Source organism: Sphaeramia orbicularis, chromosome 11 (genome assembly GCF_902148855.1).
Source record: "Sphaeramia orbicularis chromosome 11, fSphaOr1.1, whole genome shotgun sequence".
Classification (NCBI taxonomy): Eukaryota; Metazoa; Chordata; class Actinopteri; order Kurtiformes; family Apogonidae; genus Sphaeramia; species Sphaeramia orbicularis.
Window position 1 is genome coordinate 46355085 of NC_043967.1, and position 19002 is coordinate 46374086.

General features: G+C 37.7%; 1 protein-coding gene across 1 annotated transcript in view; it reads right to left on the reverse strand.

Moving 5' to 3' along the window:
• The window catches only part of efna3a (ephrin-A3a), a 143744-nt gene that overhangs the window by 14864 nt on the left and 109878 nt on the right, over positions 1-19002 (reverse strand). Inside the window, exons 2-4 of the mRNA XM_030146520.1 lie at positions 9237-9538; positions 8886-8951; positions 5044-5121 (exon numbers count right to left, since the gene is read on the reverse strand). Of these exons, the coding sequence (XP_030002380.1) occupies positions 5044-5121; positions 8886-8951; positions 9237-9538 (446 nt within the window). The remainder of the gene's footprint in view (positions 1-5043; positions 5122-8885; positions 8952-9236; positions 9539-19002) is intronic.

The window sequence follows — 19002 nt, forward strand, 5'->3', positions numbered from 1 at the left end:
CTTCGTCTCTCTTTCCCTTTTTTTTTCCAGCCTCCCCCTCTCTGTCTGTCCTTCCATTTCTCTCTTTTTTTTTGCCTTCCCGCCCTCTCTGTAGGTACTCATTGCTGATGGCTCAAGAGCTCTTCTGACTGCGTATCTGCTGGTCTTAGTTTCTATCTCAGGCAGGTCACACTCTCTCAACCCTCGTCACAGACTGCCTACAGCTCCCAGAAACAAGCATACTAAATGATTCCTGGCAAGAGGCTTTTGTTTGAGATGAGGATGGAGAAAAAGAAAGAAAAATAGAGGGTTTATGTAACCGCTCAGCTGCACAATTGACTTGCTCACTGACAAGCTTTCTAGTTAAGTAAACATGGACCTTTCATTCCTAACAAGACCTTTACCGACCTTGTGGATTTTGCACAGAAGAAACAGGAAGGTTTCACCTACGTGTGTGTGGTGCATTGCAGGAAGGAGGCTTCTTAGTTTTTTTTGTTGGTTTCGGAACAGACTATTACATTCTGAGGTTTCATTTTAAAGTGTAATTCCTTTTAATTACACATTGCTATAAAAACACATATTGAGAAAACATAAGCACCACTGTTAAAAAACCCAGATGGTGCAAACAAAACTGGTGAGTCATAGTCATTTCATTGTTGGGTCAAATGCGCTACTTGTTTACTCATATATATTTTGCTACAATATGCAAATCCCTGTAGATGCAATATAGAGTCACCAGTGTAAATGCAACACACTGTCAAAACAAAATGATACAGCATCTTCTGTACATCAGACCAGTGGTGTAGTCCAGGGTATATGGAGTATACCTACTTATTTTTCAGTCAGCATTGCGTATATCCACTTCTAAACCCCCCTGATGTGCACCATTCAATTGTATCTGAGCCAAACTGCCCATGTTTTCCCCTAGGATGGTGAAGCCATGACCCGCCCTACTCTGCCTCTAATTGGCTCATGCTCGGTACCTTCACTGATTAGATTGGTTAACTTTAGGCATGAGGACTGATGAGCCAATCAGAGCCAGAGTAGGGCGGGTCATGCTAAGGAAAATATTGCTAACTAGCGAGGGCCACCTCTGGAACCTGATTGGACACCACAGGTGCCAGTTCCACCCCAGTTGATTGACAGGTCACTGCACGTCTTGTTGAAAGATGCGTGATTATTGGAAATGTGAACATGAAAGGCAGAATAAATGTATTTCTTTTTTTTTTTTTCTTCTTCTTTTATGGGCTCAGCTGGCTGACAGGCAGCTGTCTGTGCCGATAAGGCAGCAGCCGACACCAACTGTACTCCCAGTCATCATTGCCCATTTTCCTAACACCTTTGCTTGTGTATCCTCTTTTATTTGGACATTTTACCAGGGAGTATCTCACACTACTTTTTTTTTTTTTTTTTCCTATTTGTCTTGTCCAGCGTTCTAACAGCAGGATGGTAGTCTGGTTCCTTTTGGTGCTGAACAAATTTGCTTTGCCAAGGGTAACTTCATAAAGTATATGAAGAATAAATGTATTTCAAATGAGTGACACATACGGAGAGAACCTACTTTCATGGAATACATAATTCTGAGCTAAGTCTGAAGGTGGTTTCAGAATGAGTCACTGTTTTAAATTACTGGTCATATGACTGCACATTTAGAGGAGAGATGTTGTCACCAATATTTCAACTGTGTGAGTAGGCTAGCATTATGAAAGGCTAACATTATGAAAGGCTAACATTATCCTATGTTTGCCTCATGTTGAATACATTTACATTCATGTTTGTGTGACCAGTATTACCTACAAACTGCTCCTGATCAAGTCATGATAATTTTATAATAGGGAGCAAATACTACTGACAGATTGGGTAAACTAAACAGAGTAGTCTGACATATCACTGTTTCTAAAATTTTTCTGGACTACTTAAAAAAAAAAAAAAAAAAAGGGGGGGGGGGGGGGGGCAAAAATTTATATTTATATTTATACCCACTTCTCCAGGGACCACTACCCCACTGCATCAGACTGTATCTGCACATGCAAACTGCTCAACAGTACTGCTGAAGTCCAATGAGTGATGGAATGCAAGTAAGAACTTTCCCTAAAGTACTGCACACAAGTAAAATATGAGGTACTTCACCACATTTGAGAAGCAAATATTCTACTTTATGCATTTTTACTTTTCCATTCCTGTCCAGCATAAACCATGCATCTACCGATGTGTTTATTTTCAATGTTTGTGATAAAATGATTAAAAGCTTGTTTATGTGTTGAGAAAATTCCCCTCCTTCTTAAGCGAAATAAACTCAGTAAAAACCCTCCGGGATTATCTGGGTAATGCATTTTCACAAAGCTGAAAACAGGGCTGTTTTTGAGCCTTTTATGAAAACTTGCTTTTTTTTTTTTTTTCAGACAAACGTTCTTACGGAACAGCAATGCCATAACAAACATAATGATGTTATAGATTATGATGCATGGCTTTAGATGAAACCACCAACAATATATAACGATGTTCAAATAAGCTCAGCCTTAAACATCTTCAGCTGCAAAATGAAACATGCAGATTAATGCTACTGTAAAATTAATCCAAAAACATCAGACAGTACTGTGTAAAATAGCCGCTGTTCATGCAAAGTTGTAATGAGCATGTCTCTGTTAAGATACAACAGAAAATACAGCAAATATGGGCACAACACCAAAGACATGCACAACTTGCAATGGCTTCAGGTTTAAGTTTGACCTTAGTTCATGTGACAAAAAGCAGCTCAGACTATGGGAAACATTTAAGAAGTGTTGAGTGAAACCTGCAGATTAGTGCAGTAAATCTCCTACTGTCTGAACAAAAGCGTTCAACACATGCTCAGTGCACAGAAAGGTCACACTAAATACTTGACACTTTGGCCTGAAGACACTACTGTCTAAATAATGTTTATGTATTTCCTGCAAATTCCTTTTTGCATCTAGATAGAGACTGTAAAATGCATATGTATGATTGTTATAATGATGATAAAACAACAGATTCAAGGATGGCTTCAGATTTTTGCTCAATACAGTTTATAATAGTAGCAGGCTGTACACACCATCACCTGTAGATTACCGAGATAGGATTAAGCAGTTCAGAAAATGTAAGGATGTATATAATAGTCAAATACTGGGACCATTTAAGATGACAATGACAACTTTTATTCACTGTACAGTAAAACAGATTTTGCTGATTATACATACTTTAACCCATAAAGACACAGTGCTACTTTTATGGCCATTTCCAAATGATTTTTTTCCTCTATTTTGAACTTTTCTTAAGTGATTTATCACCATTTTTTCTAATAACATGATCAGTATTTTGCATTCTTAAGTGAAAATCAGGTATTTTTCTACATTTAATTTATTGATCATGATTGATGTCCATTAAAGCTCAAATTCAAGTTGATGGTTGTTATATCAAAAACAGAAATTTAAGGAAAAAGTGACTTTTTCAGTCAAATATATCATTAACTGAACATAAAAACAAATGTCTCCATCCACTGTCATTGATCCAACTCTATGGGTTTTACTGATGAATCAGTGTTGTAGAAAATTATACTAGTCTCTTTTCCATTGAACATCTGTGCAATACTTCACCAATATTTACTAAATGTCGACAAAAACAGAAGAGCGTAACGTCAGTTTTTCCATTAAATCACAAATGCGATGATTTGTTTATTTATTATCGCGAGATGATACAAGAAGTCATTTTATAAAAATGGCGATGAATGTAAATATGGTGTTGATTTACAGATATATTCATTATTATTATCTTTTACCCCCCTATCTCGTACTAAGTTCTAAAATGTTTGGGTTTCCTGGTGTGTCCACACATACTGCGACATGTTTCTTTAAAATTCTTCTTCTTCGTTTGTTGTAACGTCCATAAACATCTGTTTTTGTTTTTTTTTTTTAAATTCACCTGACTCTAGTTGTGAAAAGGTCTTTCCATTGCAGTTTTGTATGACATACCATTGGCGCTACGCCCGAAAAACCACCTCTTGCCAGCGCAAAAACTTCCAATCGAAAAATTAGACTTTTGGCGAAAATGTTGTTTTTCCATGAGGTGAATTTTTATGCGCAAGTTATATTTGCACAATTTGAGAGTCAATGGAAAAGCGACTAGTGTTTTCATGTTCACTACAGAGCCTCTGAACATCCAAATGGGTCATATCTGATTACAATGAAAAGATGGTGAACTACATTTTACACCAATTATTTACATGTATTGGTAAAGAATAGTGGATGAACAGTTATTTAACTTTTTCATTCATTCATTCATTTTCTGAACCCGCTTTATCCTCACTAGGGTCACGGGGTCGCTTGGAGCCTATCCCAGCTACATAGGGGCGAAGGCGGGGTACACCCTGGACAAGTCGCCAGTTCATCGTAAGGCTGAACATATAGAGACAAACAATCACTCTCACATTCACACCTATGGGCAATTTAGATTAACCAATTAACCTATCAGTGCATGTTTTTGGATAGTGGAAGGAAGCCGGAGTACCCGGAGAGAACCCACGCAGACACAGGGAGAACATGCAAACTCCACACAGAAAGGTCCCACCCCCCGTCGACTGCTGTTGGAATCGAACCCAGGACCTTCTTGCTGTGAGGCACGAGTGCTAACCACTGCACCACCGTGTCGCCCTTATTTAACTTTTTATATCAGTAAATGATTTTGGTCATCAGTGGGTGTTTGGGTCTTTATGGGTTAAGTTAGATTTTGAATGCAGAATTTCTGTAGTCTTATAGTATTTTCTGTGTGGTATCTCCACTTTTATCTCTGAAAAGGATGTGAATACTTCACCCACCACTCTGTAAAGTCCTACCCATATTGTGTAACCCTTAAAAAAGGCTTTAGTCATCAACCAACTACAGCCTGTGGATTTTCTGTTGCCAACCTTACAATAAAAACTAACAAATGGTTGGTTCCATTCCACAATGACTGGTATACCAATCAGGTTTTGCAGCCACAGCCAAATATTGACCAGGATCTGGCGATTGGCTTGTGCTCATTTTTCATACACAGAGTCATGGAGTCACTCACCAATGTTGTGTATTTTGATGTTTGGCCTGACTGTGTAGTCGGGAGAAGTCTGACTGGAGTCATCATCTGCCTGGGAGACTGAAAAACACACCACACATAAACACAAAGGCAGTGAGAAGGAAATAAAGGAGCAAAAAAAAAAAGAGAAGCAGAGAAATGAAATAGAGAGACACAAAGAGAAAAGGAGAAAGCAGCCCATTAAAACAGCACTGACTGCATTTTAAGCACCATTAAATTCTATACAGTTATCGAAAAACATAAGGCGTTTAGTGTAACCCAATCGCTGTAAAAAGCAGGAAGAAATCCTGGACTCTGAATCCACACTTCCATCTGTAGATTAAAGCATTTGGAGCCCGTGGACAAAAAGCATGATTACATTTCTTGTTTGTCTAGACATGGAATTACATCCAGTCTGCACTGCCAAATTATCAAGCAATGAATGATGTGTGGGTTTATCAACGTGTATAGGTCTACATATTTCTATTTTTTTCAATTAAAAGTGTGTAAGTAAGTAATTTATTCGTCCATTTAATAAAACATGATATATATATTCATACAGTTTGGATTTTTATATTAAACGTGGGTGAAAAGGTGTAGGCAGAAGCAACAGTTTATTTATTCCTGCCCTATTTGCAAAAAGGAAAGTTAGAGAAACAAAACAAGATAACAAGATGACACAGTTTTAAACAATAATATGGATAAATAAATAATATAATCTAAGCAAAATCTTAGATTGATAATGGTAATTGGCTTAGTTTATCCTAATGAATACTTTAGTTTTCAACATCCTTTTAAATGTGGTGACTGATGTGCATGTCTTTAATTCTTTATCAAGGTTGTTCCATAGTTTCACTCGCCTTTTGTGTTGTGTTGTGTTTGTGTCGTGTTTGTGTGAGTGAGCCTATAACTCTGATGCAACTCCTCCTAGAGTTAAATGACATGAATATTCACATCTCTTTCTTATCATAAAAGTCTTGTGAGAGTTGTGAGAGTGTTAGACTTTCAGTGTTTGGAACCAGCAGAGATGAACGGCATTTTTGATAGCAAGCTGTTAAATTGACCTCGCTGAGTAAAGGTTGTGAATCGTAAACTGAGTAAACGCACCAATGCACACATATCCATTCATGCACACATGCATGCACATGAAAAGAAAAAAAAAAAAAAAGAAATATGGCTGAAACGCTGCTATGTGCACAGACCCAAACAGCAACACATACGTCCTGCTGTGCACACAAGCACACACAGAAGCTAATGGAGGCGTGGTAGACACATCAATAGATTAGCCGTGACACAGGGATGGGGGGGGGGGAGTGATGGTGGTGTTAAGGTGATGTGTACACAGGGGCTGACACTGGCCTGAGTGTGGGATGTATTAGTGCTGACAAGGTTAGAGGAGAGGGGGGAGGCTTTCAGCAATGGGCTCCCTGATCAAAGGCCTGCAGGGGAGTGAGCCGGCTACCAGGGTAAAAATAACACACACACTATACAGAGCAGCAGGCATCAGAGAACCAGAGACAGTGAAGGAGAGGGGGTGGAGGTGGTCAAGAGGGGAGATAGGGATGGGGAGTGACAGAGAACGAGGGATGGCAGAGAGAGCTGAATCTTGCAGCTGAATCATTTTTTCTTTCTTTTTTTTTAACCTTTACATCGTTTGTGTGGCTTCACGAGAGCATGCCATTCAGACGACACTGTAAAAAAAATCCTGTTGTTTTTACAGAAAAAAAAACTGGCAGTTGTTTTTTTGCTTCAAAAATTAAATGCATGGTGTCCAGCTGAGTGGACAGTTTTGCAACTCTATGAAAAATGCAGTTGTTTTTTTTTTGCCTTTTGCACAGTCTATATTCCACTGTGTACATATCTTAAATTTTTACTGTCTATATTCTATATTTTATTCTGTTATTTTATACTGTAGTGAGCAAATCCAACAACATTCTCTTCTGTATACGCTTGTATATCTGACAATAAAGTCTGTCTAAGTTTAAGTCTAAAATAGGTTCATAAAATACATTAAATCAAATCGCTTTGTTTTCTAATGCCTGGAGGAATAAAAACACTCTCATAATAACGCTCTCATAATTCATGCATGAAAAGGTTAACATCGGATTTAAATGGTAAATGGACTGCACTTATTTAGCACATTTTATACACCTTCATGGTGTCCAAAGCACTTTCCAAAGCCACCAGGTCCAACTGGGAGCAATTTAAGGTTCAGTGTCTTCCATGGACACTTTGACATATGGACAGTCGGAGCCAGGATTCGAACTACCAACCCTTTGGTTACAGGATGAGCCGCTCTACCAACTCTACCAACCCATTAATTTACAAGTTTAAAATGTTAAATTGGTAAATGTTTACTTTTTTTAATAACTTTTTTATTAAAAAAATAAAAATAAAAATAGGCCGTTATTTCAACATCTTTGCAAATGAAATGACACCACATTGTTTTTCAATTACAGTTTTATTTTCTAAAAAGAACAGAAATACATAATTTCTACATACAAATCTGGTTTTGTTTACATACTCTTCCTGTAAGAACTACAGCTATATTTGATTTAATCCAGTGTTTTTCAACCTTGGGGTTGGGACCCCACGTGGGGTCGCCTGGAATTCAAATGGGGTCACCTGAAATTTCTAGTAATTGATAAAAATTAAGAAAAACTTGCTAATAAAAACTATATGGTGAGTTGACAGAGACAATCCCAATAACTAATAACTATGATAATTCCATCATGAAAACTCCTTTACCAGAAAACCGGTGGTAAAACCAGATACCATACAATATCTGCCTGTGCAAAAAGGAAACCTAAAGGGCCATCCACACCACAGTGTGTGTAATTAGTGGACAGCACAGTGTTTTTCAACCTTGGGGTCGGGACCCTACGTGGGATCCCCTCGAATTCAAATGGGGTTGCCTGAAATTTCTAGTCATTCATAAAAATACATAAATAAATAAATAAATTACTAATAAAAATATATGGTGAGGTGAGAGAGACAATCACAATCCATAAAAGACATGACAAACTGTGAAGCTGAAACTGAAGCACTGTGGTACTGTTTATCTTTCAAATGTTCATTGTGGTCAGTTTCAGATGCTGCAGCTCTTTCATAATTCATAGTTTGAGTTCTTGTTTGTTCAGTATTAATTGTCAGCCTTGGAAATCCAAGCTGGACCAAGGAAAATCCAGTTGTGCAGTAATCTACACCTGGCTTTACTGCCTCCATCCAGAATAATATACGTTATATAGACTAAATCTTGTGTAAAATTAACGTTTATTTGCAATATAGTACAGCAAACTATTACATGATCAAAAACAAATTAATTTTAGAAAAAAAGTCTCAATTTTGAATGTCTGGGGTCACCAGAAATTTGTGATGTTGAAATGGGGTCATGAGCCAAAAAAGGTTGGAAACCACTGATTTAATCGTTAACACAATTTTTTTTTTCAAATAAACAACTTTGCATTGTATTGTCACTTTTTTTACAACTTTTTGGTGTTAATTCTACAGTCATTTTTTACAGTGCAGAGATACAGAGAAAGAGAGAGAGAAAGAGAGAGAGTATTACTGTAATAGCACAGCGACAAGAATAACATTAAGCCATCAGTCTCAAAGAACAGCTTCGAGGGAAAAGACGCCATCATCAAAACCAGTGCAAGGCAGAAAAGCCCTCTGACTGAGCCCAGAATGTCAGATCTGAGTTTTTCTCCATCTGTGTCTGTTTTGTGTCTGCGTCTTTGACTGTGTGTGTGTTTGGGAGATACAAAGAGAACACAGTGGAGATGAAATGATGTATAATTAGCAGGGGATCATTATAGAGGTGAAGTGGAGTTATTAGGTCTCACCAGTGGAGCAGCAGACGTAGACCCTCAGTCTCAGGCAGCTGTGGCCGTGGTGGTGGGTGGGTGTGGCTAAAAACACAAGGACAACACACACAAAAAATGTCAACCTTGTGCCCTCTACAGGCCGCAAGACCATCGACAATCAGCTGTGTAAACGCCTGTCCTCGGCTCAACTTCCACAATCCATTAACAACACCCACATGTGGTCAATACGAGTGGGTGACAGCATCTGAAAAGAGGCTCCTCATTAAAATCTCAGATTCAAATATCGGATGTACTGCACCCTGAGGCTTTTCCAAACTGTAAAAAAAAAAAAAAATGAACAAGTGCTTGTGTTTACTGGCCAGGACTCACAGATGTAATAGTACTCCTGGCCCACGTTGAACTCGTAGCCCAGAGAGAAGGCGCTGTAACGCTGGAACTTCTCTGAGAACTTGATGGGTGCGTGGGGCGCGTGGGGCCGGTTGCATTCCCACCGTTTGAAGCCCAGCTGAGGGTCGCAGCTGCGGTAGCCTCTATAGCTGACCATGTAGAGGATGTACTGCTCGGCCACGGTGCGCTCTAGTGTCCCCCGCTGGCTGGTGTTGTAGTGCGGGCAGTAGATGTCCAGGTAGTCGTTGACGCTGACCTGTACTGTGTAGCCCTCCTTCCGAAGCCTGGGTCAGAAACAAATACAAGAGAGAAAAGGATAAGTGAAAATAAAGAACTGCTGATGAGAAAATATAAATATGAAGGTTTTTTAGTTAGATAGATAGAGAGAGATGGAGATAGATAGATAGATAGATAGATAGATAGATAGATAGATAGATAGATAGATAGATAGATAGATAGATAGATAGATAGATAGATAGATAGATAGATAGATAGATAGATAGATAGATAGATAGATAGATAGATAGATAGATTCAGCAGTTTACATATAATAACAAAACAAACTAAACAGGCTGGTTAGTAACCAGATTAACATTAACACTAACCCTTTCATGCATGAATTATGAGAACCTTAATCAATATTTTTTTTCCTGAGTGTTTTAATTCCTCTTTAGGCATGAAAAAAAAAACAAAAAACGATGTGATTGAAAATTTTTTATGAACCTGTTTTTCACAAAGTTACAAAAATATCACCATGCGTTTCATTTTTGAAGCGACAAACTGTGTGAAAACTATGAAGTAAAAACATTTTTTATGCTGCTAATCTGATGTTTTCTCACATTTTAACATACTATATAATACTAGGCATTACACACTCAGATAACATGCAAAAAAACAACATCTTTTTCTTTAAAAAAAACCTGTTAATTACAGTCTAATAACAATTAGCAATTGATTCATACTCAAATATGATACTGCAGATCAGGTTTATCAAGAACAGCAAAGTGACAGTAATGGTATGAACTGCAGTGTATGGATGATGCATAAGCATCCACTGTGTTGGCTGATACGGAACAAAAACAACAAAATCCATGACTATACAAGATGTGACCACTATGCATGAAAGGGTTAAGGTTAGTATATATTCTAAAAAAAAAAACAAACAAAAAAAAAACTTGCTGTACAATACTATAAACAAACACTTCTAATTTAAAAATCTGTAAAACACCAAATGTATTACGAGTCAGTGTCCAGTATTTACATGAACTCTTCATACATTTAGAGATTCTTCATTTTGTTTGCACATTCTTAGCTATAATTCCACATCTGGCAAAAAGTTACAGGAGTTACTGTTTACTGTTCAAGGGTTTCTTCATACAATTAAAAGACTAAAAGAAGGTCAGAAGTATGTTGATCCATTTTCTTCACAGCATTTACAAAATGATCCAAAATGCTACTCATATTAAATTCATTTATAGGCATATTAAAGTATATAGAACTGCAGCATTCATATCGTCACCTTAAATCATCAAATATTCCATTTCTGGTGAAGTTATTTTGTTCCCTGAAAAAAATCTGAAAAAATTACTTTGGCAATTATTTTACGAAGGTCTGTTTCATGTTTCTGTTTCACATTGTGATGAATATTTGCTGAATTAATTTTGGTAATTCATGATATATGCTTCCATTCTATTACATTCCTGTGTAAACTGTTATATGTATGCCTATTATCCTCAGCTAACAAAGATCATAAAAATGTTTGTGAAATACACTTTCTTTAAAAGTACTTTTTTCCTTGAAACAATTTTTTGAGAAGCTAGAGCAAGGAGAGGAGGGAAAAAACAGGTGTAATTTCACTCAGAATGTTTTGTTATGCTGAGTATTGTGCCATGTTTTTTGGCAAACACTAGTAATTCCATGGCTTCTTGGTTTCTGCCAAGCAGCATCACAGTAACAACGAGGCTTTTGCAACTGAAAAATTATCATACACCGACAAAAAAATACCTAAAACCGTTATATTAGAGCCGATGGTGATGCCTTTACATAACTCTCCAGCTGTCAGAAACTCAGAGGATTCAATTTAGGCAAAACACAGCAGAGAAAAACAGATGAATTGATGAGTAACTTCAATCAATAAAAATGGACAAGCATCAGTCTGCCTGTCTGCTGCCTGAATAACAAACTAATCATTTCAACACTGCAGGTGAGACAAAAATAAAATAAAGCAGAGCAGTCTGTTGGCTCTTCCCTCAGTATATTTTAACATCCTGTTCCTTCAAGAGATAAACCCTTACACCTTTTATTCCCTCTGCATACGAAGACTCACATTTTTTTCTCCCCACTAAATGTCTCATGGCGAGTACTGGGACTGGTGCTGAGAATGATAATCTGCACTCCTGTCTTTTGTTCACCCCCCTGAGCCGGGTCACTGAGGCGGAAGGAGACCCTGTCAGTGGCCATGTATGCTATGGCCACAGGGGAACCGGCCTGAACACAGAACATATGACGGACCAAACAGCGCTGATGGATGAGCACGCTGGTAGCAGGTAAGGGAGGCCGCTATAAGGCTAAAACATGTGTGTGTGTGTGTGTGTGTGTGTGTGTGTGTGTGTCAGTGTACCAGGGATGTAACGATTACACAGGTCTACAATTTTTTCAAAATTATCCGCCTCAGTGATTAAATGTACTAAATGTTACGTATTTTAATAAGATTAATTGGAAAACAAATGACAAAAGTGCTGGTTTGCTGATGTTTTCAAGGTATATGATAGAGTGTTATACATATAAATTGGTTTATGTACATTTATACAGTAGATTTATAAATCTTCCACTAGATAGAACCTGTAGAGTGAATGTATTGTCATGTGCAGACACTGTTTTGAAGTAGATCTGGTAGCTCTGACACTAATATTTCTTTTCGGTAAATCCATTCTTTCATTAATTCTTGAATTTCACATTTTGACCCAAGACTGTATCTCAGAAACTTCAGCCAACCAGCATTTATGACTTGATTTTTCTTTATCAGTGACTCACATGAGGAAAAATTTAATTAATTTTATTCTGGAAGCATTTTACTTGTAGACCAGTGTTACCGGTATAACAATAAACCGGGGTAAAATGGCAGACAGTTAGTATTACCATTTAACTTCTAATTATCATGATAACCATGTTTGATTAACGCACGTTTAGGGGAAAAAATCCTGTGTAAAGACTTACATTTACATTTACATTTTATGCATTTGGCAGACGCTTTTTTCCAAAGCGACTTACAGGGGAAAACCATTTAAATCAATCAGTCAATCAAAATTTTATTTATATAGCGCCAGATCACAACAAAAATTATCTCATGACACTTTATATATAGAGCTGGTCAAAACCAGACTCTAAGCCAATTTACAGAAACCCAACAGAATCCTCCAGGAGCAAACACTTGTGACTGGTGATTATTGTGCCAATTATTTTATTTTATTAGATAAAGATCTGCTTTTATGTCAAATATTTGAGTATAATTTTAATTTATTAAAATTTGATTTTATATACCTAACATTTGGAACCAATATTCACTTTTAAAGTCTTTGAAATGGTTTGTTGAGCATCTGTGTGTTATTTATGCAATAAATTATATACATCTTTCAAATCAGATTTTATTTATTTTTTTGGTGTGTGTGTCTTCTGGCCTTTTATATTGACATAGTAGGTTAAAGTGAAAAAATAATTGATGATATAGATGAAGTTGTGCTGAAAAAACAGATCCCAAACATGTGTATAGTAAAGATTTGTTTATATAGTATATAAAGGCAAAATCAAAAGTACTGAAAAAGAGACAAAATAGGCTCAGACCACTAAGGGTTAATATTTGAATGTTTCTGCAACAGAAGGTACATTGTGCTAACTTTTTTTTTTTTTTTTCAAAATACAACTTGGTTAAATTATTTCAGTGTGTGTATTAGTACTTTTTGAACATTTTGAGCACAATTTCAACAATACCACAATATTAATGATTGTGATTTAGTGATTTATTCCAAACATGCAATGAAATTTAACGTATATGCACTAGCAAAACATACATGATAATACAAATATCAAGAATCATCACAATCTTAGTCAGAAGAAAAGCACAATAATTCCATTTATATTCCCGAAAAGGGGTGGGAAGAAGTGCAACTTATTTAATCCCACCCCCTCTCCCTACAATATTACTAATAATATATGTCCCTCTTCCTTAATTCTTCCTTAATTTTGGTCACAATATGATATGAAATTTTCATATGGTTACATCCCTAGTAGCAGGTAAGGGAGGCTGCTATAAGGCTAAACATGTGTGTGTGTGTGTGTGTCAGTGTACATGTGTTATATATGACGATACTATAAGCATTTAATAGGGTTCAAGGCTGCTCAGTAAACTACTGTGATGAAATGATGTGTTATCATTTTGCATCCCTCCTCCACGCTGAGATCTTCACTGTTTATAATACTAAGTATACGTATTATGTAAATTACACAATCTGTAATTAGACAAAGTAGAAGTCATTAGAAGGGCTCCTGCAGGTGAGCTGATGAGTTGGGAATTATCCTTAGTTGCAGTGATGTGTAACATGTGTGGGCTACAGCTGTAATGACTCCTTTAGTCCAGTAGGTGGAGGTATTGTGCTGTGTTACATTTCTACAGCAGCTCCTCTGCACTCATTTATTGCCTTTTAGACATTCCTTACACATTTTCTGTTTGACACATACAAAGGAGGATGCATGTATGCACATTTCTAACCAACCCTGAGCGTGTACGTGTTGCACAGAAACGCACGTATCGCCGTGGACACGCTCACACTAAGGTGCATGCATGCATACGTTACTAGGTCAGGCCTCCAGAGGGATTATTATTCAATTACAAAATGAGGATCAGAAATGTCATAACACCTCTCTCCCTCTCCCGCCCTTTCTCTTCTGCATCATCCTTCTTACAACTGTTCCTTTCTCTGGATCTTCTTCTCCCACTCCCATCCCTTTTCATCTTCCTTCCCTGTCTTTTCGTTTGCGATTACACACATGCTGAGGCAGATGAATATCAATTCTCTTAACCGGTGTTCTTTTGGGCCATCAATCTTATCTCTGCTTTCTATCCCTGCTGCTCAGATGTGAGATGACAGACTTTTGTCTCGCAGTGTTGCGGGAACAGACAACACAGCTATGCTTCAAAGGGACTATATTTAGAGAAGGGGAGGGGAGGTGAGGGGGGGGGGGGCTCAGGGATGGAGGAGGGGAGGAAGTTGAGATCGGGGAGAGTAGAGGAATAGAGGTAGATAAAGTGGTACAATGGGTGTGGGTTTTGATAGAATGGTAAGTAGACAGACTGAAGATGAAAGTGGCAGAAAGAAGATGTGATGAATATGAAAACATGCAATGAGGAAAATCCTGGATGCCAGAGGTGTGTAAAGAGTGGTAGAGTGATGCAGTCATTGAGAAATAGGTGGGGGGGAAGCAGTGTGCAAGAGGTGTTGAATTTAAGGTGACAAATGTCGGACGGGGAGATGCAGTGTGTGTGTGTTCACTTCATAGTATTCACGGATTCAAATCTTTTAAAGGCTTTTTTTTTTTAGATAGATGGACATAAAGGAAGAAAATCTGAAAAAAAAAACTCACAAAAAGTTACTAAACACATTATCATAGATTCATTCACATGGCTTCAACGATAGCGCTACAATTATTTATTTCACTGTCATCGTCATCATAGGTTAGTCCAGCAATTTTTCAATCATGTGTATAATTTTTTGTCTATACTTTATTATTTATTTATTTTTTTTTAGAAAAAAGAGAAAACCTCCAAAAAAGCTTTTAACACTGAAACCAAAAGCATCTACTGATCTAAAATGTTCAAAAACTTTTCATCCACTAATCCTAGCAATACATATCAATAATTCAGGTAACATGCAGCATCACGTATGACCCATTTGGACGTTCAGAGGCTCTGTAGTGAATGTGGAAACACCGTCATCTTCTGCACCATCGATTCACCAGTAAAACCCATGGAGTACATGTAACAGCTGAAAGTGTTCTATCTGCACACTTCTCTTTTACTTTATTTTAATTGATTATTATTTATGTTTTAATTGTAACTGTGTGTTTTCAACCTGTCTCTTTTCCATTTTTGTAAGGCAATGTGAATTACCCTGTGTATGAGTTGCTATACAAATAAATTTGCCTTGCCTTGATAAATGCAGTAGTTGCAGATGTTTGTTTTATCTTCAGATAGTGATATATTTTATAGAAAAAACAAAACAAAACACTTTTTCTTTAGTTTTCCTTCGAATTCATTCCGTGTTTTTATGAATATCTACATGATAAGTCAATCAAATATGGGACAATCCCTAATTTTCATTGAAAAATGCTAAATCTAGTGTAAAATAAATGGTGATAAATAACTTATGAAAGGACAAATGTAGAGATAAAATCAGTCAGAAGTTCCCACAAAAATAGTTCTCGGTCTTTGAGGTTTAAATTGCATGTTTTTCATGTTAACAATGAAATAAACAATATTTAACCATCACATAAGAGGATGTTTGACGCTATTCATGTGCAAATGACACCACTTGAGTGTTTATCATCTTAATCGTTTAATCGATTCATGGTTTCAACACTGTAATGACATATAACCCTGGTATTTTACTGATGTGGTTTTCAGTTCAGCAGAGCAGCTACAGTCAGGAGGAATATTTGTTTCAAAAGGTCCAGCCACCACCAGAAAAAAAGATGGAAGAGGAAGAATAAAAGATGATTTTTTTTTTTTTTTGGGGTGGGGTGGGGGGTAAGGTGGCAGGGGAGGGGAAGAAAAACATAAGGAAGGGAGACTAAAAGGGTGGGGTGAGAAGAGGAGGGTGGCTGTGAGAGGAGGCGGGAAGTCCCTCAAGGTGTATGGTGTTATATAAGCAGTCCACTTAGTGGCACAAGACAGAAAGGTTGCAGGGCAGAGAGGAACGGAGGGAGGAAAAGAGAAGGGAAACAGAGGAAAATGGTGAGAGGAGATTTAATAACTTAAGGTAGGGAGGCGAAGGGTTGGGTGAGGGAGGAAAATGCAGTGAATGATGACAACAAAGGAAAAGGCAAAGGAAGATCGGCAGAGTCCTAGACAGAGACGTAGTATTCCCCCAGGATGAACATATATGTGGTAAAAGTGCATAAAAAAGACTGATGGCTCTCATTCTGTCGTGTTCTCTCCTCCTGCAGCCTCTCTTTTCTGCTGTGCATTGTCTCTGTGGTGGTTTTGCTGTCTCATCATCATTTTCTTATGAGTGGGAGTGTGCAGCTAGTTAGTAAAGGCTGCACAAGCTGGTGAAGACTGCCAGGGGAGGCGGATAGCAAGGGAGAGAGAGAGAAAAAAAGAAGAAGAAGAAAAGAAAAAAAAAAGGAGGGGGTTAAGAGAGAGAAAAAAAACAGTGAGAAAGACGGAGACAAAGATAGCACTGCTGCACCTTTCACATCTGCACTAAAAAGAGTCTTTGGAGAATACTTCCGGTATCAATAAATAACAATGGCAAGGTACTGCTACAGCTGAAGACACTTAAAAACATAGAGTGGCCAGAAAACCAAGCATCTACAGATGCAGAAAATCTATAAATCCTGTAGTAAAACACACAGGGAATATCTGCCTCTAATTTGTAAACAGCAAAAATAAAGACAAATACAGAAGGACATTATCAGGAAATATTTCAGTCACTTTCCACATGAATGATGGCAATCATTTTTGTTTTGCTTCAGTGCGTCTTAAAAGTCATAATCCTTCTGCAGATAAGCCAAAAATAAATCTGTGTCCTCCGTCATTTTTCTGAATAATAACTCTACTAGATTGCATCAAAGTGAAAATGTAAGCACGAGTGCCTCTGACTATCAGGGAAATAATATCATAGCAGGAGTATTTGTTTATTTTGCCACTGACATGAATGGATATGAAAAGTCTGAACCCACTGAGGTTTTCCTCACAGTCTGAAGTTACTGCTGTTTGTTCTACTCTAGGTTCACCTTACATTACCGCCACAGGCTCCAACTGTTTCCAACAATCTATTAAAACCGATGCAAGAGACGAGGTGTATCTTTTAACAAACACAGTCCAACCAGTAGGCGAAGTGGAAAAGACAAGTAATAGCTTCTGACAGTGAAAAAAAACCCACTCTCAACTCTTCAGAGGTATTTTTATGATAAAAGAATAAAATCACCATTATTATCCAGCATGCATTGCAAATGCACACTTCCACAGCTGCTTTCATCAAGTAATGTCATAAGGTATGCAGCAGAAAATGAAAATGTTGAGTTGAATGCATTTAACACTTTTTCAAACAATTTTCAAAATCTTTCTAACAGAGAAATCCAAAGATTTGTTCCCCTCCTCCTTACGATGTCCTTGTATGAGTAAAAAAGCAATTATGAGCAGAGTTCTGCTTTGTAAAAAATAGCACAAAAGAAAGAGTATGATTTAATTTAAAGGATTGACTTTTGCATAAATGCTCTTGTCACTACACACACTGTCACACCTCTACGCCAACAGACATTTACGTCTAATTAATGCTTCAATGAGGTTTTTTGGTGTCTGCATTGATTTATCATTGTTACTTTCCAAGAAGGATGCCATGAAAAATTGGTTGATTAAACTTTTTATTTAAGTAATTACACTAAGTCTTGTACCTCCTTGGTTTTGGTGTCTGTGTGTGTTGTTTCACTGTCGTGGAAGCTTTTCCCAATAACGTTGAGGTCAGCATGGCCCTTTAAAAACACGGCACTATGGGTAATCGCCATCGGCTCATCAGGAGATAAACTATCGACTCACAAACGGTGTGACTTAAATTCACTTGTTGTCTGTTTACCACCAACAAGACTCCTCCCCCGGTAATGAAGCTCACCTCTGCTGTTTTTCTCCGTACCTCAGCACCAACTCTCATTAGTCCTGCATGCGCACACGTGCACAGAAAGACACAGAAAACAATGCAACGTGCACTCATACGTGCACGCAAACACAACCATCTCCTGTGAGTCACCACTGATTGAGTTAACATCGCAATTAACAGCCCGGTTTATAACGTTTCGATCCAAAATGGAGGATTCAGGGAGAAACAAGTGCTGAGGCAGTCAGTGCGAAGAGGCAAACGCTGCAATTCTCTTCTATTACTATTAGACCGCTGGGAGTCGTCCAGCGGTTTACTCCACGTCCTCCGTCCACTTTGGCCTCAGAGAAATAGAGGACCATTACCTTTTCATATTTACCAATTCCTCTATAAACCTCCCCATGGTGTATTCCCCAGTCCTCCACCTTTGCCTCTCTGCCACATGTCTTTACTCGCTTCTGTTTATTTGGAGACATTATTATTTACAGACAGACACCTTTTACACATTTGCTCATATCCTGTACGGTGCAGTGTCTGTCTGCTACAGTATATAGAAATAACACTGCTGTATAATATTCTGGAAAATATCTGCATCAAACATAAAATATGCTAAACCTTACATACTTTGGAAAACAACTGACAAATGTGGCTAATGTTGCACGATATATGATGAAGTGTCATTGCATATATACAAAGATTTATGCACATTTAATCTAATCTATATCATAATACTGGAAGGTCTCAGTGCATCTGTGTGTGTGTGTCTGCGCAGTTCTGAGAAATTGCGACGTTTTTAACTTGCCAATCTGGTATCTACAGTTGAGGAATAGTCCCGTCTCCACATTAAATATCTCGGCAAGTTGCTAGGACCAATATTTTGG